Raw genomic sequence first — 26,941 nt, 5'->3', positions numbered from 1 at the left:
AAAATGCACCTCTCAGTTAAGAGATGCGGGCTGACTTTAAGTAGCACAGGTAGCTTAAACTTATGCTAGCCTCTCACAGTTCTGTGCCCCCTGCTCAGGTGTGCAGCTGGTTAACAATATGCTTAGCACTGCTTGCACATTTCAATCATGAAATGAATTGTCAGCAAAAATTTTGCCAGCTGCCTACATCTGAAGTAACTGGCCCAAGTGAATTGTGCCTTGTGATCCCAATGCCCATTTTCAGAGGCTGGAGTACCTGCAGGAATTTCAATGGATGGAAAATTATCTGAACCCAGTACTGTCACTCTCAACCAACTCAATCCTTTAAAAGTGTTTGTGCTAATTTATTCTATCTCGAGTGAGTGCAATTAAGCATCAGGTAAGATGCTCCGAAAGTTACACTTTGCTTGGAACATACTAGGAATTTTTTTTACTGTGAACACGGAGAAATACAACAATATTTGCAAGGAGAAGTTTCTTTATTTTTCTACTCACCAAAATCAGAAAATAATGTTACCCCATGCTAGATAGAATTTCCTAGATTTGATTCAGCCAAAGTCAGCAAGCCTTATTCCTGATCTGTCAGCACAGGAATCAAACTTTAACCCAATTTCTGACCCACCAATATGTCATTTTCTCAGTTCCAAAATGAAAGTTTAACATGTTTCTTCACTGATGCAATTTATAGCGGAACTGGACGTTAGAATCTGGCAATAAGATGCCAAGGCCTGCACGATCATTATCAAGCCCTACTGACCTTTCACCTTTGACAATTTCCATGTCAAATGAAGCCAACATTATTGAGAGAAACATTTTGATCTCATTGACTGCAAAGTGTCTCCCAGGACACATACTTGATCCAGAACCAAAAGGCATCAAATAATACCGAAGCTTCTTTCCTCCCTTGTAAAAGGCAGTCTTCTCCATTCCATTTTCTACAAAACGGTTATACTTGTACACCTGGAAATATATGCAAATAAAAATTAAAAGGAAGTTCTTTAAATATAATGGTAACTTGTCTTGGACAGTAGTGGTAAACGGACAATAGCAAATCGGTGGCTCATTTCACATTCCGCCTAATTTTTTTTTTCCACTGAATTTTACCCAGTGACCACTAATGGAAAATACATGTGCATGACTTTTAGGTGAGAAGAGCATTGACTTTGGCTGTGGTGCCTTCCATAACCAAATATTTTGCCAACACTTACTGGCTAGGCTTTCATGTCAATTGATTGAAGTGCCAAGGAGTTGGCAATGTGATCAAAAAAAGTATCTTGCAAAGCGAAAGGGGGAACATTGTAGAATAATGTAAATAAAATAAGATTAAACAAAATATTTTTTAGATCAAAACTACATTTATACAACTGTTTTGATTATACTTCAAATCATTTGAAAGTAAAACACCAATAGTAGGTTTTATGAAACAGTCACTTCTATGGACCTTAAGAGAAATAAATCTGTTAAATTTATAACTCATGAAAAGGTTTGTCAGCTTCATACGTATTCATTAACCTACATATGATTGTTGCAGTAGATATAGGTTGCTGTGAAATGTAGCCTCAAGTGACTAAATGTCAGAAAAAGCTATGTTACTTCATTTGGGTTTGGAGAAGGCACTAAAAAGCTGGAGATTCAGATTAACTGTGAAAATTTGAATCTGCCTACCACAAAGTAGAGCACAATCTGTTCTCCAATCTCTTTTTTACTTTCTCTCTCTTTATTGATTGCCAAAGATTCTATTAAGCCACTGTGCAAAAACTTGGCACTCTACAATTTAATTCAGTATTCCTAAGTATTTGAGTAACTTTCAGTTTTGAATATTATCATTTGTTTAGGTTATTTTTGTCCAATGCACTGTAATCTCTGATCCGTCTGTGCCTGGGTAATCGTTTGTTCAGTTTTCTTGAAGGCTGTTCTTTAATGTAATGGTTATGCCTGAATTTTGACTTATATTGTAATGAAATGAATAATCAATAAAAAGCAAAATTAAAGTACTCATTGTTCTGTCTTAGAGTCATTTTGTCCTTACATTTTCAAAAATTTGAGCACAGCCCTTTCAAAAGAACGCTATATAAATATTACAATGGTCAGAAGTTTAATCATTTTTGTAAAATGATCCAAATTATAGTTTATTAAACAAATTATTTTTGGGGGCATAATAGTGATATATCAAATAATGACAGTAGTTAAAGTGTTAATGGCCTTTCTGTGACCCCTGAATATAATCTGAACACAGGCTTTGCCAAGATCTGAAATTAAATATATTATGTACCGCTTAAGTGAGAGGACAGAGATAAAGTTTTAAATCTGGATGAGTTTTGATCATTAATCATTCCAAATGTCTAAGACCAATCATCTAACTAGCAAAAGTAATTAGCCTGATAAGTTGTTCATAGACCTTAAAGATTCGGGCAAATTGCAGAAAAATATACAGGCACATAGTGCCATCAGCGTTGCTATCTTCCAGGTCAAATGTCATAATTTGTGACTAAAACCCTTTCTTGTCACTTAACAAAAAGAGCTCCATCAGAATAAGTAATCAACTCATTGGGTATATGACAGATGTATCTGAGAAAGAAATAAATCCTCACATAATGTATGTGGCCCAGAATAGCAGGTAACACATAGTTTGTTTTTCACAAACAAGGGGCATGGATTTATTCCATGAACCACTCACTTGGAAAAAAAATTATATAGCTGCAAATTCACCCTCAGTATCAGACATGACAACTCCTTTGCTATAACTACCTGTAAGTATTCTGAATCAGCAATCAAAAAAGAGTCAAGTAAACTCTCCTTCACTCATGCTCCAACAATTGACCAAAAACCTTTACAAGCCAAAATAAACTTGTACAAACACTTCCTAAATAAATTAGATTCAAACAAACTTCAGTAAGGCCATACATACTGAACATTTGTAACCTCTAACAGGTAAATAGCACCTAATAATCTTCCAAGAGCTGTGATATTAAATGCCCAGGTATTCTGGTTTGCTACAACATAGTACTTTGCATTGGGCATCAAAGAGGGTTACCATTCTGGACTAAAAACATATTTCCTTTTTAAGTTTTAGCACAAAGGTTGTACATACACCATACAAAGGAATACCACACTAGACTTTTGCTGCATGTTGTGCCCATTTCTCATGAAGCAAACTTATATAAACTCATGACTGTCACTCCCGAGTTCCATACCTCATAGGAATAGGATAAGGCCATTCAGCCTCTCGAACCAATCTGGTATTCAATCAGATTATAGCTAATGGGTAATTCATCTCCTTTTATCTGATATTGGTCCAATCCCTTTGTCACTATTACCTAACAAAATAATCTGTAGATCTGGGCCTTGAGAATTTTAATTGATGCAGCATCTATTTGAGAGGGGAGAGTTCCTGGTTTCCACTACCTTTTTTTGTAATTAAGGTGTTTCCTGAGTTAAATAACTTATTTGTGGAATAAAAAAGGGCTTTGGCATATTCCTCTGCCATATTCTCAGTCTTGGGATTCTGATGGGTTTATAAACTGAAAGCACTCTATGACCATCATAATAATTCAAATAAATTACACTTATAACTCTCATCCAGATCCTTGTTATGTTTATTTCCCTTCCTCTATGTCAAAATCAGGCACCTGGGCATGTATTTGAAACCAATAAAATTATACTTAAGTCTGTAAGTTTGAATTAATGTTTGTTCCATGTTTAACTATTGTTAGAGACTGATGGATATGTGGGAGTAAATTACAAGGGTTCAAGTGACGTTAAATATGATTGAACAGTTTACAACCACCATATGAACCCTGAGACCACTTAACAGCTTTGAACTTAAGTTCTGTTTGTTTTAATAATCTGTATGATATTTGATATTTTTTGCAGAGATGGGCAGGGAGCATTCTTTGTTTTATTTTAATGCTCACCATAGCTACCAGTGCATACAACATCTGTCAATGTAATCCAGGGTGCAGATTCATGACAACATTTATGAAAGAGTATTAATGCTATGCTGCATGAACTAAACAATATTAACTAGTTGTTTTCAGAGGTAGTTGACCATTGTATTGTACTAACTATGTATTATACTAAATTAAATGCTGGCCAGATTAAATTTTGTCTTGAATAAAAACCGTCAATTAATACTAATAACTGAATTTAATGTATTCATGTGCACATGCACATGGGAAGGTCATGGTGAGAAAGAAGACAGCAGTGTTCACTGCTGCTGAAACGGTCATCCCCGCTTTCCAACTTCAGCGCATAATTTAGTGTTAATGCTAGTACCAGCAACAATTCACCAAATGCAATGTAGAATCTGATTGCATTTAATTTGCATGCAGGTGGCGAATCTCTGAAGCCACATTAAGGCTGTGCCATGGTGGATTAATTTCCAGTCTTTGATATTCATTAACTCTGGCTGCAGAAAAAAATACAAGGAGATGACACAATTACCCTCAGAGCTTCACTGCAGAGCAACAGCTTCACAATCTCAAGTTCACACCACCACATCAATTGATCAAGAAAAGGGAGAATCCTTGTGAAGCAACATATGGCTATTACAGGAATTTTTGGTATCAATGATGCTCTGTCACAATTATCTAAATAGTGCAGCTTATTTGTTACCGACACAGTTCTTTATTCTTTCTTTTTCTTGGTCATCAAGTGATCCATTACCTGACAAAGCTGAGAGTTTTCTTGACTTCAAGCCAATCAATTCACAATTTAATGTTAATCCTTTTCAAAGCAAGACTACTCAATCTCATTCCCATATTCTCTATTGAGGCACTAAATTCAATGACCTGCAGGTCTTCGACCACACGCTATTCAAAAGACGGGAGATTCTTTTTGCAAGAAAGAGCAATAGCAACACTGGAACAAAAGGCCTGCTTGTTGCTGTATGGCTGCAGGATTGAATGAGCAGCACATGCAAGACACCACATACCTCAGGATTTTCATAAACTTCTGAGTCCATGTGCAGAATTTGAGGATAAAGGGCTATCCAATCTCCTTTTCTCAATTTGAATCTTTGGTCTTTAAATTTTAAGGTGAAATCTTCCAGGGCAGCTCGGATGTTCATAGAGGAACTGCATAATCGAAAGCTTTCTTTTATTGCGCTTCCTAAAGACATGTGAGAAAAAGAATGGACAAAGGGAAAGAATGCAGAGGGGGAAAGAAAAAACAGCATCACCATCATGAATTGTAGTAAGGTCCTGTCTCAAGATGTGCACACTTTTTGTCTACACAACTTAGAATTTATTTTGGAAAGATCCTTAAAATTATTAGCATAGCAAATGATATATTGGCTATATTCAGCACTTAAGTACTGGAATTTTCTGATTTCAATACAAAAAGAGAAATAAGTTTTCGTTCTAATAAAAATCGCAATCACAGATTTTCAGGTTCTGTTAGAAAACCTTTTCAATCTGAATGCACCACCCTATCCTAGTAAGCTCCAGAAACCCAATGTCCTTGCTATCCTAGTGGCCTTCAACTTTTGTTCCCTGCTCGACAGATTTTATGGCTAATTTCCGGCAATTTATCCTGGCAGTTCGAGGAAAAATTCCTATGGGAATAATGTGCATAATTTGCATAAATCATTCTGATAGAATGCATATCAGCATGTAGCTCCTGTCGAGGGTTGCAACACTCACATTGTAATCAAAACTGACTTCTTTCCAACAGTATATCTGGATACTGAATTTAGCAACTTGATTTTTTTGATGGTCATGTGAAAGCAGAAAATTTGAGTATCCACCCATTAGATGATACAAATTTACAAAACTCATCAACCTACATTAAAGGGAGTAGCATAAAGTAAGTTTCACTCGCGATCTCAAGCACCGTCACGTTGTTAAAAAAGGAAGCTTAAAAAAACCTGCAAGTGCTAATCCGAAGTAAACAGCAACTGTTCTTTCAGTAAACATTAAATCTGCTGCAGCGTGCACAGAAAATAAAGTGGCATGGGATGCATTCTCGCAGGAGGTTTTTCCTTAAGCGTGCATTTGTCTAAAGGAATGAAGCTTCGGTCAGCTTTGTGTGGTCAGCGCGGTGATTCAATGTGACGTACAGTGAGTCTGTGCATATTCTTTTGGACTGCCTTCGTTACTATAATCAGGCAGAGTCAAATCGGTTTGTTGGTGACGAAGCCAGAACAGAACTGCGGATCCAGAATGAAGCCTGGATTGCGGATTGCCACAAGGCACCTGACACGATAGATTCTAACTGGCAGTGTTCTGGCAGCGAAACTTTGCAGCGTACGAAAAAATGTCTACCCCCTACCCTCATGCTGTGCGCAGCCACAAGAAAGACACTGTATAAACCATTTTAGTATGTGCTTGGGAAATGATAGATGACAAGTGAAACATTACTGTTTGCCTAAGAAATCAGACGAAACAAATAAAAATCTTATGACTGCTGCACACAACTGTGAAATGGTAGTGTACTAGTTATCACACAAGCAACATGGTCACATTCCATTGGTTGACATTCTCCCTGGCAGCATGGCAGTCAGTGGCTGACGTAGTATCACAAATGACAATTGGGCAAGCATATCTTATGCAGAATTTAATCACGATAATGGAGCACAAAGTGTGTCTTCGTGGTCAGATCGTAAATGACAAATCTGTTTTACCTTACAGTACCAGCTACATGTGGGAGGTTAGGCTGCTTTGGCTTTGAGCAATCATGATGATAATTATTAAATGACAAAAGTAATGAGTCAGATGATGATCAGCAAGGGAGAAATACAGGCCTATGGGGTTTGAACTGACAAATTAAAAGACACACATTTCTATAAAACATGCAAAGCCTGAAACACATAGCCAAAAATAAAAATAAAGTGCAGAATATCTCATCAATCTAAACAACTTGCTTACAATTTCTTGCACGCATTTAACATATATCAGAAGCAGCCATCCAATGCTACAGACAGATCAGCTGGTAGCATGGGAGGTCTTTCATTCAGTACCAAGAGGTACAGTAAATTATCCAGTGCAGTGGAGCAACATCTGTTTCTGTGCTAGTACCGAACAAACACACCAATTTAAAGCCTACCACGGGATAGCTAGACAGCAAGTGAACATGCCCCTTAGCTTGCCCCAAAACATTGGAGACTAAACTGCAGAGTGCATGTTGCGGTTAGAGGAAATATTCACAGTCTCTTTTGAAAACATGCTACAGCATCAGGAAAAGGTTTCTAATTTTTTTTCTTGAATGATATGTGTATTAAGTTAAGGTTGCAGGCTTAGTCTTGTTTAACAACATGTTTACTTAGATTAGTAAAGTGCAAGTTGAAATCTTACCCACAGTCTATGTACAATTGTGATAGAAGTCAATTTACAGCAATGTCTCAATGCATTCAAATTTCAAATAAGTCTTTTGTTCCTTACATAGTAATACTGATATAATTGCTCTGCCTTATGCTGGTTACTATTGTTATGATTGTTGTGGTCGATTGTGTGTAGCAAGATTCAACTGTTTTCTAAAAATAAATCTATGAGGTAAATGAAGCAAGTTACAAAAGTGAAACCAACTACTTTGAGACTTTATTGTAACCATTGACAAGCAGACAAACTGGGATAAAATGAAACTGTCGGCTTGAACTACATGGCGATTCGATACCCAGTTACCAATCAGATGTGGCAATGAAGGATTGGAAAAAGGTCATTATCAACTACTTTTATATTTAACACATGACTCAAGACTTAGAAAGAGCATGAGGAATGGACCATGCAATGACGTGAAATAAAACTGAACAGCAAATGATCAATTACCAACTGGAAATACTGCAGCAGTCGATCCCCATTGTTATTGTTTTCAATATATCAGCTAATAAACTGACAGTAAAAGAAAATAACAATAAGGAGGATTCATTCCTGGATGATGAAGCCTTCCTTAAAAACATGAATCATGTAGTTTTATTGCACAGCCTGTTATGTAAATTATGTTGAGGTTTTCAGCAAAGTGTTTACAAAAACACTTCTCACCTATTCTTTTTGACTAGAGTGAGGAGAAATTAATATTACACTATACTTGTTTTGGCAATACTGGTTTGCACAGAAGAACATTAATACATTATCAGATCAATAACTAATCCTGATCTATTGAAAATAAGTGCAACTTTATATTGTTGGTGAAAGGGGTGAGTGGACCCATTACAGATTGACTTTAAAGACAAGCCCCATTTTACATCAAGAAATCCTTAGTCCATCCCAAGGCATTTTATAGCTAATGCCTTTTCATGAAATTTAGCAAAGTATGATTTAGCCAGCACTAAATAAAACATGTCATAGAAGCAGAATGTTGGGAAATGTGCTTTTTCCACCATGTCTACCATTTGCATGAATTTTGAAGGACCACTTGAAAAGCTGCTTTTAAAATGGAAGTGATGCTTTATAAAATCTATGTTTTATACAGGTTCTTGATTAATAAAGAAGTCACAGGCAATGTATATAAATTAGCAGTTGTGAAACTATAGATCAGGAAACACATAAAGGGGTTCAGGACATACGCTAATAATATTTTCTACTTACATGTCCATCATACTGGCTCAGTGAAGTATAGCTGAAAGAACATTCACCACTTGGAGTCCTTCCCCCATAACCCATGAACTGATCCTTTGGTTTACCTATTCTAAAGTATGAAAACCCTCCAAAACTATTTGTGAACATTGGGCCACTTGTCAATCATGATGATGTCAATGATGCCTGATGTCACTGTGCAGCACGTTAGGAAAGCAGCTGCCTAAATGGTGCCTGACAGATTGGCATTGTGATTGACAGGTGAGCCAGAGTTTACAAATAGTTTTTGGCGTGTGTCAAAATCAGAGTACTGTTACTTTTGTTTAAAATATCTAAATGATGGGTTTTAAGGGATGGGCTTTCTCATTGGAGAAATATCCTGTGGGTGTGGATTTTTAAAACTCAGCATTTAAAATATTGCTGCTATGGGACATTATGGCTTTAATTAGAAGAAAACGATTTCACTTATTAGAGTGGGCCCTGTAGGAAAGTGCCTTCAACAGCATAAAGTATTCTTGTAACAAAAGATAACTTGAGTGTTTCACATGGCTTCCATAAAGTTACTCATATATATGAACAAATATATTTACATAACATCTTATGACATCATATCCAAAGAATTACATTTTGAGATGGGCCACTAATGCGATAAATGCAGTGATAGTTTGAATAAAGCAAGAGCCCACAAATAGCAAGTACATTGAACAACCAAGTTAACCTATTTCTGGTGAAGGAAGGTGCCATAGAACCTTTTAAATTCACCTAAATCAGCAGGCAGAACATCAGGTTAACATCTCAACCAAAGCACAGCAGCTTTAACAATGTAGTACTGCACTGGAATGTCACTTTAAATTTGTTTCAGTTTTGGATTAGGGTTTGAACCCACAATCTTCTGACTCATAGGCCATAATGCTGCCAGATGACCTAATGGTCACATACATGAAGGACATGAGAAAAAGTTACATTGATAGGTTACTGTACTTAGTAACCCTGCAATGTCATCATTTTCAGCAGTCAACCTCCATTTCAATGCCTCTTGAGCATCCCAATTTTAAACCACTGTTTCCTAAAGCAGACTAGAAGCTCATGTCAGATAAGGTGTGATTGCTGTTCTCAAATGAGATCATGCATTTCCTCGGAGGATTTTTTTTCCGTTTTGCTGACTCCCAAGATTAAAAGGATCATATGTCTTCATTTCTTATTCCAAAATGTATGTCAAATCCAATATACAGATTTAACACATTGTGTACTGGATGTTTTTAGTTAAGGATTAACAGTACATGGAATCCAGTTCTTTTTTTTCAAAGAAATATAGTTATTATGGCAAAGGTGAACAATCATCAGAGTGAGGAGGCATGTTCTTTCATAGTAGAGACACAATCAGAAGAAACAGTGAGTGAAGGAGAAGGCTTTGCAGAGACAATTTTGTAAGGTTCAGAATGTTCAATCGCTTTCACAATAGTATCAAACTGTTACATTACACTGAGAATTACTTATTTTGTTACAAATTAAAACATTCAAGAGAGCAAGTCACAAAATATTATCCTTTTATTCAGGGTTCAACTGATTCAACTTTAAGCACAATATATAGTGAGGGGCTAACTTGGACCTGGCATATTCGTTTTTTTGACTTTTAAAAAGGGAGATGAATATACCACAAAAGAGCATTTACAGCAGCAAGCAGGCAACAGCATGCCATTAAAATGTGAATTAAAATTATTAAACATTTAAGCAACAGTACTAGCCTTCTATCAGAAAGAAAAGCTCACCAGTCAATGGAAATGTTGTCCTTAATTTGGTAAATTTGATGATCCCACATTTCTGGCAGTGAGCTGTGCTCAAAAAGAGCAGAGATTTGAGAATAGGGCCTTGTGTCTTTGGGAGAGTAGAATCACTTAATTTATCAACTAACGTTTACAATAATCAAACTATCTGTTCAGTACATTAGGAAGTGCATAATCTATAACTGATGAAAGTGGGTGTTTAATGCGTTATCGAAAATTTCAAAACAAGGGTAACAGAACTATACATGCCCTTTTCTGGTTGCATGTTAAATGAGTTACCTAGGGTCACCATGCTGTCTAAATCTTCTCTGCTGAGGCTGATATTGAAGTCAGGGCCCGGTCTTTGACCTGCTGCCTGTAACACATGCTCAATTTCATCATGCACAGCTGCATGGGCTTCTGGGTTCTTCACTAGATAATACAAGGCCCAGAATACAGCTGGAACTGTGTTTCCAAGAGCAGCCCACAGGAAGGCAAAATGATGTGCTGCGAGAAAATAAGTGAAAAGGAAGATTAATAGCATTTATTACACTGATTAGATTTGCAGTGTGCTAATTAAAAGATGTTAGGACAAAGACCCAGCCAAGGATCAGTGAATGCTAATGAGGACCAATAGGCTTCTGAAGTCTAATTTTCTGCTTAATGAGGACAGTTTCAAAGCAATGTTACACGGAGGAGGGGGGTGGTGGGGTGGGAGAATAAATGTGGCTCCGTTAAATCTGCCTCATTATCAGCAATAAGTGCCTTGTTTTACCACATCAGCAAAAAGTTGAATTCAATTATCCTAGAAGGCTATTGCAGGATGAAAATATTACAATATAGGCTACTTCCAAAGATTTAAAAACATCCAAGGTCACATAATTGTCTTCTCCTAAATGTAACAATTCAATTATTTTTGTGCTTTCTCCCAACATTAAACTACCTTTATAATACGATTTTCTGTGCCTGGCATGAAAATTGGACAGGTCATGTACATCAGTCTTCTTCCACATTGGTTAACTATTTGCATCATAAAAAACTGGATAGATTACATTGGCAATTTGTGCTCTCTTCTGATATCAATAGGGGCATACAATACAAAAACAAGGCAGTTATGTTAAACCTGTATAAAATACTTGTTTGGCCTCAACTGGAGTTTTGAGTCCAGTTCTAGGCAACATACTTCAGGAAAGATGTGAATGCATTAGAAAGGGGCAGAAAGGATTCATGAGAATGGTTCTAGGGTTGAGGAACTTCAGTTAAGTAGAAATATTAGAGATGCTGGGACTGTTCTCCTTGGAGAAAAGAAGGTCAAGAGGAGATTTAATAGAAGTATTCAAAATCATGAGGGGTCTGGACAGAGTAGGTAGGAAGAAACTGCTCTGTGGGTGGTTAGGATCTGGAATGCACTGCCTGAGAGTGGTGGAGGCAGGGTCAACTGAGGTATTCAAAAGGGAACAAGGTCATTATTTGAAAAGGCAGGGGAGTGGCACTAGGTGACTTGCTCCTTCAGAGGGCCAGCAACAATGTGACAGGCCAAATGGCCTCTTTCCATGCTGAGGATAATTGTTTTGCTAGTGCACACAGAAAGCTGTACCAGCTAAAAATGTTCAGTTTCCCAATGTTGACATCACTCATTGTGATTAGCATAAATTTCATTTACCCTTTCTACGATTTCCCTGTACCCTATGTGCCAGATGATCTCATAGGTTCAGGCATGAAAACAGAAAATTCTTCCCCAAAATTTATATGCACAAAAATATAAAATCTCAAAATTTCACAAACATAAACTCATTTCCAACAACTCCCCCATCCATCTTACTGCCTCTAAACATCATTTCCCCAAGAGTTCATGATTTTCAAGCTGGTCAGCATGATTAATCATGCTAGGAAAAGGTGCAACAAATCAAATTATGCCTGTGGAATGGAGATGGGGAATTGACACCTGCCCCTCCGAGGCCTCATTTTAATATTTCAGAACTGTCTATTGGAACCCAAGGGAACAGTTCCTAATATAAGTTAAATGCTTGGTAGGGGGCAGGTTGCACAACCAATGCAGAGTGGGGAGAGATAAACAAGTTCACTACAAGAAAGCCCATGGAATCCTTGCAAGGCACAGAGTTTCGTTCCCATTCCTGACACCCAAGGAATCCTTCCAAAAATTGTAAAACTCAACTTACCTTGATCTCTTTTGGCCATGCTAATTCCTCATGCAATGTTTCACTGCTGGTTTTGGTGGCCGATAGGCATCCAATCATACCATGTTATGTAGACCCCAATTGCTTCCGTCAAGTGGCCTCCAAGTTCTGAAATCCCAGCAGTTAAAACTGCATCAGGAATGCAGCATTTTCCTCTAGTTGCCATTTTAGCATCCTGTCTGCACCTTACATGCTGTGTTAAAATCAGGTCTTATCTTTCTATGGGCTTTATACTGAAAAAAAGTAAATTAAATTTCAGCTACTCATAGTAAGTGATAGTACTGGGGAGCTGGACATTTTCGCTGGTATAGCTTTCTCTGCACTAGCCAAACAATAAGCCTCAACATCAACATTAGCTTCCTGCTGTGTGGCCTCGCTCTTATCCATGTGGGTTTCCATTTTTAACACTAGACTTTGCATCTTCTCTAAGAGGAATAGCCAATTAATGATATACAACATTTTTGGGTATGCTGTTCAGTTCATGATTCATTTCAATCAAAACGCATCATTAGTCTAGTGTTGGAGGCATAGCACTCAAACTCACTGTGACACCTATTTCTGAAAAATACGAAGCAATCAACCTTGTTGCATAACCATAAGTTCCTCAAAATGGCCTGAGTACGCTAACAGAATGCAATTGCACTTCTTTTGTAATTTTTAAAAGATGAGTTTGGCAAAAGATTGTTTGTGTACAGCTATATATATTCATTTTTCCTTACCTGCTATTTGATGATCCTGAAGGTATGAATAGCCCTCAAGCAAGCTCTTCCTCTTTTTGATTATATTCGACATACTTAGCCGTTGATCCAATTTTCTGGACATGAAATAACTGATCAGTTCTTTGCGCATCGTTTTGATGTTGCTTAGAAGTTCAATGGGGATCCCCGCAACCAGATAGGGAAACATTTTGTCAAATTTAAGAAATTTCTCTTTTAACTCAATGATTTGTTTTTGCTCATTCTTGGGAGCCTTTCCATAAAATGATACATAAGTGGCTTCAATTATGATACGGCAACAGAAATCAAACATACTCTCTATTCTCCACTCTGTTGGCCCCACCTGTTCTTGTTTCAGTACACTCTGAAGATTCTTCATCGTACTTTCATTCAAAATATTTAGCTCCTCACCCATTAGGCAGTTGTAGAGCTTGTGAATCTCTTCATTGGATACTGGTATTTTGGGATCATCTAGCTTAGGGTGGCCAAAGGCTTTTGCTGAAATCGCCAACGAAAACTTTTGAAAGTCTAATTGCTTGTGCTGAACCACAAACTGATAAAGGAATGGATTTAAAACAAAGGTAATGTACTTTCCTACAAGAAATCAAACAAAAAACGTAAGAAACATGGCACAGCACTGAGGGAAACTATTTGTTTCATGTCACTTTCAATTCGATTATATAAGGATAATGTAAATTGTAACTGTGTAGATTGGTTGATTACATTGTAACTTGGGCTGCTGAATTCATTGCGCAGTTGCACCTGCCCCCACCCCCTCCACCACCTCACCTGCCGCCCTCTTCCCCACCACCCCCCCCTCCAAATCCCATCAGCGCCGCAAATGGGAAGCTTATCTTGCAAATTTAAACAACCATCAAATTGATTTAGGCCTTGTGCTGTTGACAGTAGGCAAGCCCCACATGCTTTGTCCACCACTTGCCCGGTGTGTGCTACACATCAAACCTGTATCCAGTGCAACACAAGTGACCTGTGAACCTATTTTTGTCTTGAGCTATTTCAGATTATCAGCACTATTAATTCATCAACATTTCTCTTTAAACCAGATGAGCAATTAGATCAAATGAGATTGAGAGAGGAGTATTTTATAACCAGCTTCCAGCTGTTTAGATTTGTTAGTTATATTTGTTCTGAATTCACTCTTTTGTCCTGTGTAATTACCTAGCAAGTCTTCGAAACACAATACCTTCATTCTCCACACTCGGATGAGAAAAAGAATTACAGATTTTATTGCCAACAGACCAAGATGCTGCATATAACTTTGAGGTTACTAGAAGTAGCATCCTTTAAATTCTGTTAGAATACCAATGCCTTATAATGGGCGCTCACTGTATTAAAGCGATTTACTGCATTTCAATCATTATTTGAACAGTTGACTTGATAGCCAGTGAGATATAGGGGCTGATATTCCTCTGGGGTTTCACTAGACTTCCCCAATAATTCCAATGGCTGCACCAAGAGGATCCCTGAGAATAAGGCAAAGACCTAGACACCTTGTTTGGTATGTAGCCTCCATTTGCCTATACAAGGCAAATGTCATGAAAGGGTGGATCCAAGGGCAGGGATTCCCTACAATAGGAAATTCTGGTAGGCTGGTTCAATCTGTGGTTGCCAGTATTTAGAGTGAATGAAGATGCATGGCCTCCAGATGCTCAAGAGTGCCCTACATGTGGAGTCAAGGTCAGGGAAGTGGTCCTAAAGCCTGAAGAAAAGAAAAAAAATTCTTAAAAGCTTTTAAATGATTGGTTCCCTTATATAAGGGAGGGAGAAGGGCAATGCTTGGAACCCAGGCAACACTCTCTCCCCATTTCAAGCATATAACTGATTTTCTGGCTGCATGGGGAAGGTGGGCCCTGGAACCATACCTGAAATGGTGCTTCTACCTGCCTACCCCATGCAAATGAGATGCTCTCTCACTGTCTCCACAAAGTCCAGTGGGATCAGCTTTGGATGGCACTGGTGAGTGCAATGGTTTTGTAATACCTGGGGTTCATGAGCCACAAAATTTTGTCCTTGTGGTGTTTAAAATAAAAATGAAAAAATAGGTTTTATGTTTTCATAAAAATGAGAATTTAAATATGTATTATTAATTGAAGCCAAAACAGCAATATGCACATTATTTGCTACATGTTAAAAACAAAATGCATGTGCATACTAGGTTAGTGTCAATTTTTCTACATGAATGTTTAAATCAATAAAATCTAAAAAATTCTACAGAATAATCTGATTGCTCTCCTCTCATTTATTAAAATTTGTTAATGCACATTATGTGTATCAGCTGAAAATAGTTTATCTTTTCTGGCATTTATACTTCATTTCTAGTGGAACAAAATAAGGGGAAAAATCTTTCTGGTAGACGTATTCAACAAGGTAGATTTTTTTGTGAAACACAGCATTTACGTAATCATTCTCTTATTAGGAAGATTTTGCTGAACTGTTGACAATGATGTACAGTATTGCTTCGCTGGAATGACGTTTAGGGAAAACGATTCTGCTGCACCACCACACAATACCAATTAGAGAACTATTTTCTGCGACAGGTCAGAAATTTACATTGTTTCTCGCAGAAAGATGTGCTTTTTAATTTCTTTATTAAGATGACATTCATGTCCCTTGCAACTTTTCAGCACGACAATCATTTGCTCGTCATGTTGGAAACTGCAATCAGCGGAATCGGGTTCCAAGACACCGCCGTGCTAGCAATTCTAAGCATCGTTTTGTGTTTTCCATGTGAACTGGTTTGGAAAGCATTAATTATATAAAAGAAAATACTTGTGTTTTTTTTTTCCCAAGCTTTTTGACAAGTTCTTTTTTAGATAGAAAATAAACAAGATTCTGTGGCAGAATCAGCACAGCTTTGCAGATTCTGAATACCCTACACATGGACTGGTCAACATTCTGAGCTTTATTGCCAAAGCTAATCTTCAAATGTCTGTCAGCTTTTGCACGGAAGCATTGTGCAACGGTACGATTTTCTTGAAGAACCTTAACTGCCATTGTATTAAACACAATAGTCACTAGAAAATTGCTGGATCAGGTGGCTGCACCACAGAAACAAAAAAGAATTTACAGCACAAAATGTCAGTGGCAGCCCATTTGAAAACTCACCTGCAATGTAGACTGTGAAGGTGTCTCCCCATTTTTGCTGACAGGTAAGAAGAAATCCTAAAGAATCCCGGTGGAACTCAATTGTTTTGCCAATAAGTGGGATCCAGCCTTGTTCTAGAGGTGGTTCTCCAGGGCTGCAATGAAAAAGAGAAACATAAAATATAACTTTAAAAAACCCAGCAAATTGATGTAAAGAGAGTTAACCCTTTAAGAGCTCTTATAATAAATAAAAAAAATTCTTGGTTATTAAATTAATGCTATTGTTTTGTAATATTCAGTAGAGTAGTATAATATAACAGCAAATACTGTCCAAATGCTTATTTGTCTCTCCTCTTTATAAACATTTATTTAAATACTGTAAAGCAATAAAATTTCTTCAGTCTCCAGCATTGTAATTGACTCTTGAATTGTTGAATTAAAAAATATTTTTACTGATGAAGTAAAAGTGTGCATTTACAAGTCACCACTCAAGGCGACCCTTCAAGGAGTTAAAATAAAACACGGCAATTACACCATGCATTCCTTTTAGGCGCTCGTTATATCTGCAATTCTGGCAGATAGGACACGGGAAAATGATATTCATCTACTGCCTCCTCAGTTTCACAAAACTAAAATCATATCTTGCTGACACACTCATTGACTCATGAAAATGTGGGCCCACAAATTTATTGCCAGCATTGGGGGTACAGTTTTGGCAATTTAAGTGCAGGGCCTAATGCACAGATATTGTTTTCCTGCAATGCAAAGGACAAATAAACCAGATATTAAAAAAGTACCTCTTTCACTATTACTGTGTGAACATTTGCTACAGGCACTTTACTTTTGTCAGACTCGTTGTGATTTCTCTTAAAGTTACATGCTCCACAATTTATTTTTCAAGTTCTTGATTTCCAAAATAATGGTGCAAAAAATGATCCATTTCAAAGAGGGCAAGCTCTGGAAACTTGCTATGCTAAAACTGGGTGCCATGTTTCCCTACATGTTATAGTGACGACAACACATTAGCTGTCAAACACTTCAAAGCAACTTGAGTTCACAGGACGCTTTATGTAAATGCAAGTTCTTTTTTTTTGCCTCTTTATTTTCTTTTCCTATCAGTTTTCTCCCATCCTATTCTTCTTTTGTGAAGGCTTTAGTTCTTTGCCCAGCTTTAAGTCAAATGGGCATACAGAATAACCAAGAGCCAAAGTCCAAGAATTGGCAGTGAGCACTGGTGAAGTATCTCAATTGAGTCAATATTCACTCACATGCACATTTTCCAGCAGGATAACAAGATCGTGATTAGAAAAGATTGGTGGCTGATTCTGCCTTCACCCACCAATCCAGGCATGCTGCAGCACCCACCTACTTTATGGCTAAGATCAAATAAATGGCTATGGATTGAGGATCAAACCTGAAACCTCTGGCTTGTATGGTTTTGTAACCTGGCATTTTAACTTACTGAGTTATCTACTAATATTTGGTCCAAAATTTTCCTTCCTTTAAATCTATTTTTGAAGTTTTAAAATTACATGACAATAATTATCATACGTGAGGTTATTTGTAAAAAATAAAAAGAAAAAAGCTTAATTTCATACTTTATATTGTAAAATAGCAATAATGCATCAGTAGCAAACTTAAACGCAAGTTAAGAATCTGAGAGCAAGGTTTAGACAATTAATAGCACACTCAAAAGCTCACATAAAACCAAGACGAGAGATAATATGGCCTGAGCCAAGGGGAACTATACAAAACCTTTCTAGGTCTGATATTAGATGGGTGGTTGTGATCAGTGCAGCTAGTCATGCAATTTATGCCAGTTATGCATTAAGCACATCAATGTCAGGACTCTGAATGATCCATTTGGCAGGAGGAAACATTTGGGATGCAGAAAAATGGATTAAATGCTGGTGAAGGGATAAAAATCAGAGAAACTATCAAACATTACTGTAGAAAGAGGAGTCAATGCTTGGATTAGTGTTCCAGTTGTTCTTTCTTTCCCCAAAAACTTTTTCAAAGAATTTTTGAACATATAAAATAAATCATATTTGCCATATTATATTAGCTGAGCAGCTGCTCTGAAAATTGAAAATGAGTGTGCAGTATCGCTTTAATATTAATACTTTGGTGTACAACTTACAATGAAATGAACCAAAATTAGCAGAATGCCCTAAAAGGATATCCAGACTTTAGTACTTTTAATGGAGTTGAGGATTTTTAACATTTGATTCTGTGAAAAAAAATAGTTGCAAGTAGCATTCAATTTATGTCCGATTTGTTTGCACTTAAAAAAATGTTTTTTGACCTGATTCCAACCATACTGTAACTTATAGCATTTTAATAAGATAATTTTATAGTCAAAGAGGTAGCAGAAAGCTATGAATCAGTGCATTTAATTAGTCAATAGTGTTCATTATAACTGTTCAATTTAAAAAGGTTACTGCTGCTCCTTCATAGCATGACATTATTTCTTGATTAACGTTAATGTAATACAACATTACAGCTGATTTTGCTACATTTAAGAACTTAAAAACAAAATATGAAACCAAAAAAAATTGTGCTTGCAATTAAAGGTATATAACATTGAACAAAAGCAAGATACTACTTTGAAAGAAAAATGCAAATTCCATCATGAATACTGAGGTAATTATAAGGTTGTATGCCTTCCATGTTTGTTAAAATCTTGAGCTACTGATCTCTTGTCCCCAGACAAATATCTCTGTTCTACATCATTTTCTGCAGGTTTTATTTTAAAATAAACAAAAACTATTATTCTATGAATTAGATTTTAAAACCTAATACTTGCAGTTTAAGCAGTTCAATATAAGCAGTATTGGACATTACCCAATACTAAACCAATAGCAAATGACTAAGGTATAAAATTCTAATCTTTTGATCTTAAACAAAGCCAAATGGTTTATTGATGTTAGATAATTGAATGCTGCCTCGTGTAATGTAGGTCATTTTCTGATCTAACTCATAAAACAAATGAAACAATTGAGAAGCTGATTTAACATTTTCAGAAACAATTTAATGCAGTTTCACTAAATATTTAAAACAAAATAATTTTCTTAATTTAATTTTAGCTTTATGCAATTTTGAAAACATATTAAAGGAAAAATGGCAACAAAAAATTGCAAATGAATGGATTTACTAATGGAGGTTAACGTAATTTAATTAAATAAGATTACATATACGATTTTTCTGTAATATCAAGGCTTTATTGTATTTAAAATTGAATTTATGATGGTCCAACAACACGGCAAATTTAAACAGTCCAGCTTTGAATGGATGGCCGTAAGAAGATTTTCATTGGTTTACATTCTAATCATTATGATAATATTTTTAGAAAGAGGAAAAATATGATGTCTCGTCAACTCAAAATTCCTCATTTAATTTGGCATCATTATCGTCTTCGAATGGTTTTGCAGTACAAAAGGAGAAATTAAAAACATCAGCATAGAAAATTGCTACATATTAAGAGAGTTACTTACAGGCCAATCCCAATTTGTATTTGTACCTCATACGTAGAATTGCTTTGTTTCACCATTTTCATTTGTGAATTTATTTCCTGACTTTTGCTGTTAATGAGCTTTAGTCACCCTCCTGATATAATAAATTTGTGTGACTTAGCAGAGTTCATGCTGCCTTTTGGGGCCATACTTTTCTTCCTGCTACCTTGATTTGCTCTCATGCAGTCGTTCTTGCTTTTCCCTTTTTTCTCCTTAGAAGTGTAGTGCTTTGCTTTCAATATCCCATGTCAAATATACAAGTGCATCTTACCATATTATTTAAAAGATATTTGTTTAAATCTTTCAATGTGCATTTCCATTTTAGTATTTATATACTCTGCATAAAATATCACCACTGAACTTTGTTTCAGTAATAAAAACATCAAGCCAATGGCTTTTGTTGCAAAGGTTTGAGTAAAATCTCTCTACGACCTGCACTATGACGTTAAAAACAGATAGGTTTGTTCTGCTAATGCCAGGGATCAATTTAACTTAATTGATTCTGCATTGTTCCTTTGTACTACTCAAATATTTTTCTCTATGTAAGGATTCATTAGTGCTTGATGTTTTGATCTTTGAACTTTAATTTCAAAAAAAGATTTTAACAATACATTTTGTTTGAGGCTGGCTCTGTAGCATGAATCAGTAATTTTGTTTGTTCCATAACTGTGTCCCTAGTATATTCCCTATACTGGGTTTTAACTGATAGTAGTGGATATGGTATGGCACTATTCATAGTAGATTATAGAGCATTATATCATGAAATGCATGAAGTACTGTGTACAACATAGGTGGATTTTACAGGGGGACAAATTACTCGTATTCCTGAGCTAAAAGTCCGTTGACACATTGCCAATTAGAAATCTGGCTGCCCTGCAGTGATAATATGCTGGGGGCAGCCTTAACAGGGTGAGAGTGGGACATCCCACTCCCTACTTCGAAGGATAGGAAGTTCCGCCCTAGAGTGTTGCTGGCTAATCTAATTAACTGGCAGCTCTGTAGTCTTAGCAGTACCGGAACAGAGTAGTGACTACTACTGGGATGAAAGGCAGTCCCCGAGAAGTGCAGGGTTCTGGGTGGGCATGGCTGGGAGACCCCAACAAGGTATTATGGGAGGGGGTGGTGAGGTGGGAGGAGCGAAGGGGGTCGAGTTAGAGATGCTAGGGGTGGTGGGAGGAGAGGGACAAAGGGGGTTACAGGCACAGGGGTCCACCCCAGAGAAGGTACACAAGCACTTCCTGCCCACCTTTAGGCTGTGCATTGAAAGCTGCAGGGCTGGTTGCCTTCCTTCTGCTTACCCCAACAGACCAAAAGAATTGTAGCAGAGGTAGTTAATTGGCTACTTAAGGGCCTCAATAGGCCTAAGGGCAGGTTGGCTGCCTGCCGCTCCCTATAATGTGGGAGAAAGGTCAGGGGTGGGCTGACAATACACCACCAGGGGAGGGGGATGGGGATGTGTATAAAATTCACCCCAATTTGTTCTTTTACGACTATGAAGTGTAATTGCTGTGCTTTGCTGGGTCAGTGAGGGGCTAATTGTTGTTAAGCAAATAGCTCTGGCTGACTTTTTGTGAAAAACTGTGACACCTGACTCAAAGGGCAGGATTTTCCAGCCCTGCCCACTACCGGGATTGTCCACTCCCACTGAAAGTCAATGGCCTTTTGGCTGGGCCGCTGAATCTCCTGTGGCGGGTCCCACCATGACAGGGCCAGAAAATCCCGGTCAAAGACATTTTCTGTCTGGGGAGGTTACTCAGTCGTTGCTGTCCCTGTTAAACATATTTTAAAAATATTACACAGAAAATAACATGCGTGACACTTGAAAGGTGAAGGGAAACTTTTATAATATTAACATTATGGTGTTGCTCATGTTCAGGCACAAGATTCTCTGTTTTAAAAAAATTGATAAGCTTATGCTACCTAAGGCATAAAATCATGGAAACTGATTTGGAGCGACTGCATATTTCAAACTCCACATTTTCTAAAATATATTCTGAGATTTTTACTGGTGTTTTCGGTAACGAGTTTTGCAATTTGGTCCAATATTCCATGCAAACTAGCTTTCAGGTTTTTATTTCTATTATATAGTTTATTAAATACAAAATGTTGGGCATTCATCTCTTTGAAAACATTATGGGCTGTATCTTCCGGTCGGTGAGCGAGGGTGGGGCCCGCTCGCCAACACATAAAATGACATGGGATGATGCCGTGCATGCGTCCCGATGTCACGGCATGTCATTCAGACAGTTGCCGACCTGTCAACGGCCTATTAAGGCCATTAACGAAATAGTTGAAGTCATTAATGGACCTGCTCATCCAACCTTAAGGTTGGCGGGCAGGCTGGGAGCCCTGGTGGGCTTCTGAAAAAGCATGAAAACCTCATCCACTGGCGGGATGAGGTTTCATGAGGATTTAAAAATCTCTCAATATTTTAAAATAAAAGTTACGGACATGTCCCAACTCATGTGACAGTGTCACATGAGGGGACATGGCAGGGAAATTTTTTCCTCAGCTTTATTTAAAGTTTAAAATGTGCGCCGATCTCCCTGAGGCAGCTCTTTTCCTCAGGGAGATCTGTGCACTCCCAGCTGAGGGAAACCCCACTGCCCTGGCAGGTCATGCTGGGGGGGTCTTGATGGGCTTGCCTGCACCTGCTCCCACACAGTCCTAACCACCCCCCCCAACCGATGGGGGGGAAAATATTGCCCTATAAGATACTGTAGTACCTGGGATGCCCGTAGATTGTACAATGATAGGTATTTTCAATGTTAAGGTTGTCACGCAATCTCAAAAACATAGCACACAGAATATGACCACCAGCTACCCATTGCTCAAAAATGTTTTGATTATTTTTTTAAAATTCCAATTTTTTTCTGAATCAGATGAAACTTTTAATATCTAAAATAAGTTTTTAAACAAAATGGTTGATATGTATTATATATCTATATAGTTTTTCACAACAACATGGTTCAATGTATCCAGTCAACATTGTCCCATGTGTCTTTTAATGACTTCAAAGTTTTTAGATGAAGACCTCGACCTACTCCAAATGTTTGGGTTTCAACTTTCATTTTGCCCAGAGCTATGACTCTGAGAGCTGAATTTGAGTTAGACAGTCTGAGCAAGTGCTGTGTGCATTATTTCTAGCATCACTGAATGCCTGAGAGGCAGAGGGCAGAACTTTGCCCTTGGCAGGGGTGCTCAACGGGGGCATGAAACTTCAGCATTAGTGCTGAGCGCTGCCTGTGGCCGGAGTGGGGGGGGGGGTGGGATGCGAGCCGGCTGAGTGTAAACTTGGCTCACGTGCACAAGTGAGCGCTCCATAATCTTCCTGAAGCATGGAACTGCTGCCTCCGGGAGGTGAAGGGTTATATTTTTTAAAAATTTAAAAATAAAGATGTAGCAAAATATATCCCCTCATGTTGTGCTGGGACATGTCAATTTCTTTAATTTAAACATTTTATAAAAATTTTAATACCATCATGAAATCTCATCCCGCCCGAGGATGAGGTTTCATGTTTTTTCTGAAGCCCGCCTGGACTCTTTGCCTGCCTGCCAACCTTAAGGTTGGACAGGCAGGTCCATTAATCATTTTAATTACTCTTTTAATGGCCTTAATAGGCCTTTGACAGTTCGGCGGGCACGCAGCCGATTCGACTGCGCACCCGCCGAACTGAAAATCTAAATGGCGCAGGGTGACGTCAGGACACACACCCACGTCACCCCGCGTCATTTTACGCATCGGTGAGTGGGCCCTGCCCTCCACTCGCCGACCTGAAGATGCAGCCCAGAGATTCTAATTTCTAATCACATATACAGACATGTATACATTCTAGAAACTTGACCACATAATCTAGATTGACACCAGTGTGTATTACAAAGGGAATGTGGTACTGTCAGATATTCCAAATGAGACAGTGATGGAACATCCTGCAATGATGAAAATCTCTCTCTCTCCTTTAACTCCCTCATGCTCTGTAATCTGTTGGTGCCACATCTTTACTAGCAGCTTTTAACTGCCCTTAGGTGAACAAATCTGAGCCGATGCCTGAGATTGAAGATGCAAATGCCACAGGGAGTGAGCTGAAAGGAGTTGGGACTGGAGATTTATGTAGGGACTCATTGATGTGCTTGATGTTCCTTTCCTAAATAGTGATTCTCCTTGTTTTTCTCTTCATTATCACAGTTAACAAGGAGGTAGCTAGTGCTATGCTTCCTACTCCTCATCATCTGCCTTTGCCTTTCGTCTTGCCTCAATAGGAAAAGGAATGCAGAAGCTGAGAATAATGAAGCATTACCCCCATGGATTAAGAACACAAAGAGGTGGAAGCCAGTGTTCATTACAGACCTTCACAGAGATGCCATTGCAACAGTGTAGGTGTTCAGTCGCAAATTGTATCAAAACCATGGCACCAACTTTGCCATCTTCCATAGCAAGAGAAGAGTGCTGCTTCACAAGCTTCATGACCTTCTCCTCGTAGGACATGAGTTGTTTTAAGGTGAGAATGTCCCCTTCAGTGGTCCACCTCTTTCAAGCATCATGCACCAACTTCACCTGCAAGAACACCTGCAAGAAAATTACAGGAAGGCTGAAAGTTCTGGAGCACGAACAAGTAAAGAGCTTGGGTGTGTCAGCCTATTAACTTGGAGGAAGCAGTTTTAGGGTTCTTAGGGGAGCTGGGTTACCATAAAGCATGATCTTCAATTTGAGTTCCTCCTTAACCAGAGTGCACCGTGAAGAATTAGTTGTACAAGTGTTGCTTTAAGGTGGTGATGGAGCACTGCATTCAGCGTAGAAAGGGAGATTGTCTTATCTTACTTGTGAGGTCATCAAATTTCTTGAAGCATTGCTTGGCAGTGCCTGGGGTGAGAGGATTGGCACTTGGTGCCAATGCCACCTCTCTCCAAATAGCATACAAAATTGCTGACAAGTTTACCAGCACAAATACCCAGTAGGTTGTGTCTCCATATCTCACTTTTTTCCAGAACTTGGTTGATTCTTCTTCCATTGCTAGATTGATGAGTAATGCAGTGAAGTTATCTGAGGACTAAATGAGCACTATTCCTTCTTTACCAGGATGTCTTCCAGTTTTCTTCTGAAGTGTTCAACCAGAGTTGTCTATTTAAAGGCTGGATTCCAATTCCCGTGCACACTAGCAGATTACACCTGCTTTTCACAGAATTTACATCAATCACTCTTCCATTATGTATACAAATCAGCTGAGCCAGGAATTCCCATGTAAATATCCCTGTTGATCACCAGCAGGCATCAATCCTTTTCCATTGACGTAATAGCAGCACAAATCTCTGAAAGGAAATTCCTTGCAAATCCTCCACTAAAAGATAACAACACGGGGGTGAATTTCCACAGATGTTCTCCTGATTGTTCATCAAAACCACAGAAGAATTGTGTTACCAGTATTTAGGCAGCATTCTTGGGGTTTCCACAGCTCTTGCGCTAAAATTCCAGCAGATAATCGACGAAACCCTGGGAAAATTCAACACCCAGGCCTGGAAGATAAACCACAGGGATTTCCTTTCCATTAAATGATATTGGTTCAAAGTTTTGTCAACCATGCATATTGTTCATCCAATCATAAATATTCAATTTTAGAAAGTTGAAATTTAACATATTTATAGATAAAACTAGACAATGGTCTTTTAAAATGACTGAAGCTATATCTGGCTGTGACCTTCGAACAATAGGAGCTAATCTTGTAGTACAGAAGAAATTTCTGCCTCGTTATCTTCGAAAAGATGTCAACAGCCCCTGTGGGCTGCAGAGACCAATTTCAGTGGGAATTATGCAAAGGCCATCGACATTTCATAAGCTAGGCCTGGCCAGCCGACGTCCACTAGTCTGCTAGGATAAAGAGTCCTGCAACCTTTCTTTAAAACTCTTAATGGTTAGAACATTAACAATCTCAGGAACCCAGACCAAAGAATATACACCCTTTGTAAAAGCTCAAGTGGAGAGGTGGAAGTCATGTGACATGATCTCCTCTAGTTGGGAGAACCAATTATACTGTCTTGCTGTGCTGCAAATCAGTCTGCCATCTTCCGTCTATCAAGCAGCTACACAGAAAATGGACTCTGACCAGGTTTGAATGCCTGTCCCCATCTACATCGTTTCTGCTGGAACTTGTGAACTTCTATACCATTGCCTACAAAACTAATTCATCTCTGCATGCCTATCTCAACTCTACTGGAAAAGTGAATTATCCAGCATCAGTTCGGCCTGCCAACCTCTGTGAAGGAATTAACCATTGGGCTTTTGATTCTGGACTCTGGACTCATGTGAAACAATAATTCTTTGCTCTGTGGTCTTTGCCTAATAAATCTTTGTTTCTCTTTCCCTCGTTAATTTTATGAATGCACAGGGGGCTATGTAGTGGCATCTCCTCCTGCATTTTGAGTGTGTGTGAATAAACCAACCCTCTGAGCTCACTCTATCTCAAGTTTGCTGTAGGGTTATCAACAGAAGTTGGATCACACCAAAACTGAGGGGTTAAGAAATCCACCACTGCTTATAAAGGGGGAAAAAAAAAAATAAACACCTTTCTGTTTATGGATGGGGGTGGTGAGTGGAGAAATCAGGGCTGTTTAATTTAAAGCCTTTCCTGTCCGTAACATACAGCAAAACATTTTAACAGCCTGATTCTATGTCAAGAGTTGCTACAATATGAATTATGTGTGTCACAATGTAATGTTTCAAAGCACTAAAAAAATTATCGGTGAACTAAGCACAAATAGTGCAATGGTTATAGGTTGAATCAGTACTAAAAGTGTTAAAAATATTTTCAGAAGTTATGTATACAAACATATTTACATAATTTTTCTCTTTAATTTTTTCCCCTTTGATTCACATTTTCTGTTTACTGCAGGATACAGCAGTATGATTAACAGTAGAGCTGGAAACTTGGGCTACTTAAGATATCACCATAAAACAAAATATCATGTAAAGGTTGTAATTGTTTGCTTGTTTACACATGCTAGTTTAATATCAATATATGGTGAAAATGCTGACATTTTTAAAAATTCTTCCAGCACATGCTGTGATATGAGTATTTATATGAAGTAGGTAAAAATAGTTAGTATTAAAAAATGTTCCAAATTTTGCCCATTTGGAGAAATTGA

At 38.0% G+C, this 26,941-nt stretch overlaps 1 protein-coding gene across 1 annotated transcript in view; it reads right to left on the bottom strand.

The window, feature by feature from the left end:
* Positions 1–460: 460 nt before the first annotated feature.
* The window catches only part of LOC121279393 (cytochrome P450 7B1-like), a 200,834-nt gene continuing 174,353 nt past the window's right edge, over positions 461–26,941 (bottom strand). The window contains exons 2-6 of the mRNA XM_041190605.1: positions 16,314–16,447; positions 13,191–13,781; positions 10,574–10,780; positions 4,934–5,109; positions 461–960 (exon numbers count right to left, since the gene is read on the bottom strand). Coding sequence (XP_041046539.1) covers positions 670–960; positions 4,934–5,109; positions 10,574–10,780; positions 13,191–13,781; positions 16,314–16,447 — 1,399 coding nt within the window. The 3' untranslated portion in view covers positions 461–669. The remainder of the gene's footprint in view (positions 961–4,933; positions 5,110–10,573; positions 10,781–13,190; positions 13,782–16,313; positions 16,448–26,941) is intronic.

This window comes from Carcharodon carcharias, chromosome 6, assembly GCF_017639515.1.
Source record: "Carcharodon carcharias isolate sCarCar2 chromosome 6, sCarCar2.pri, whole genome shotgun sequence".
Classification (NCBI taxonomy): domain Eukaryota; kingdom Metazoa; phylum Chordata; class Chondrichthyes; order Lamniformes; family Lamnidae; genus Carcharodon; species Carcharodon carcharias.
The sequence above is the reverse complement of the archived record's forward strand: the minus strand, read 5'-3'. Positions and strand labels throughout refer to the sequence as shown.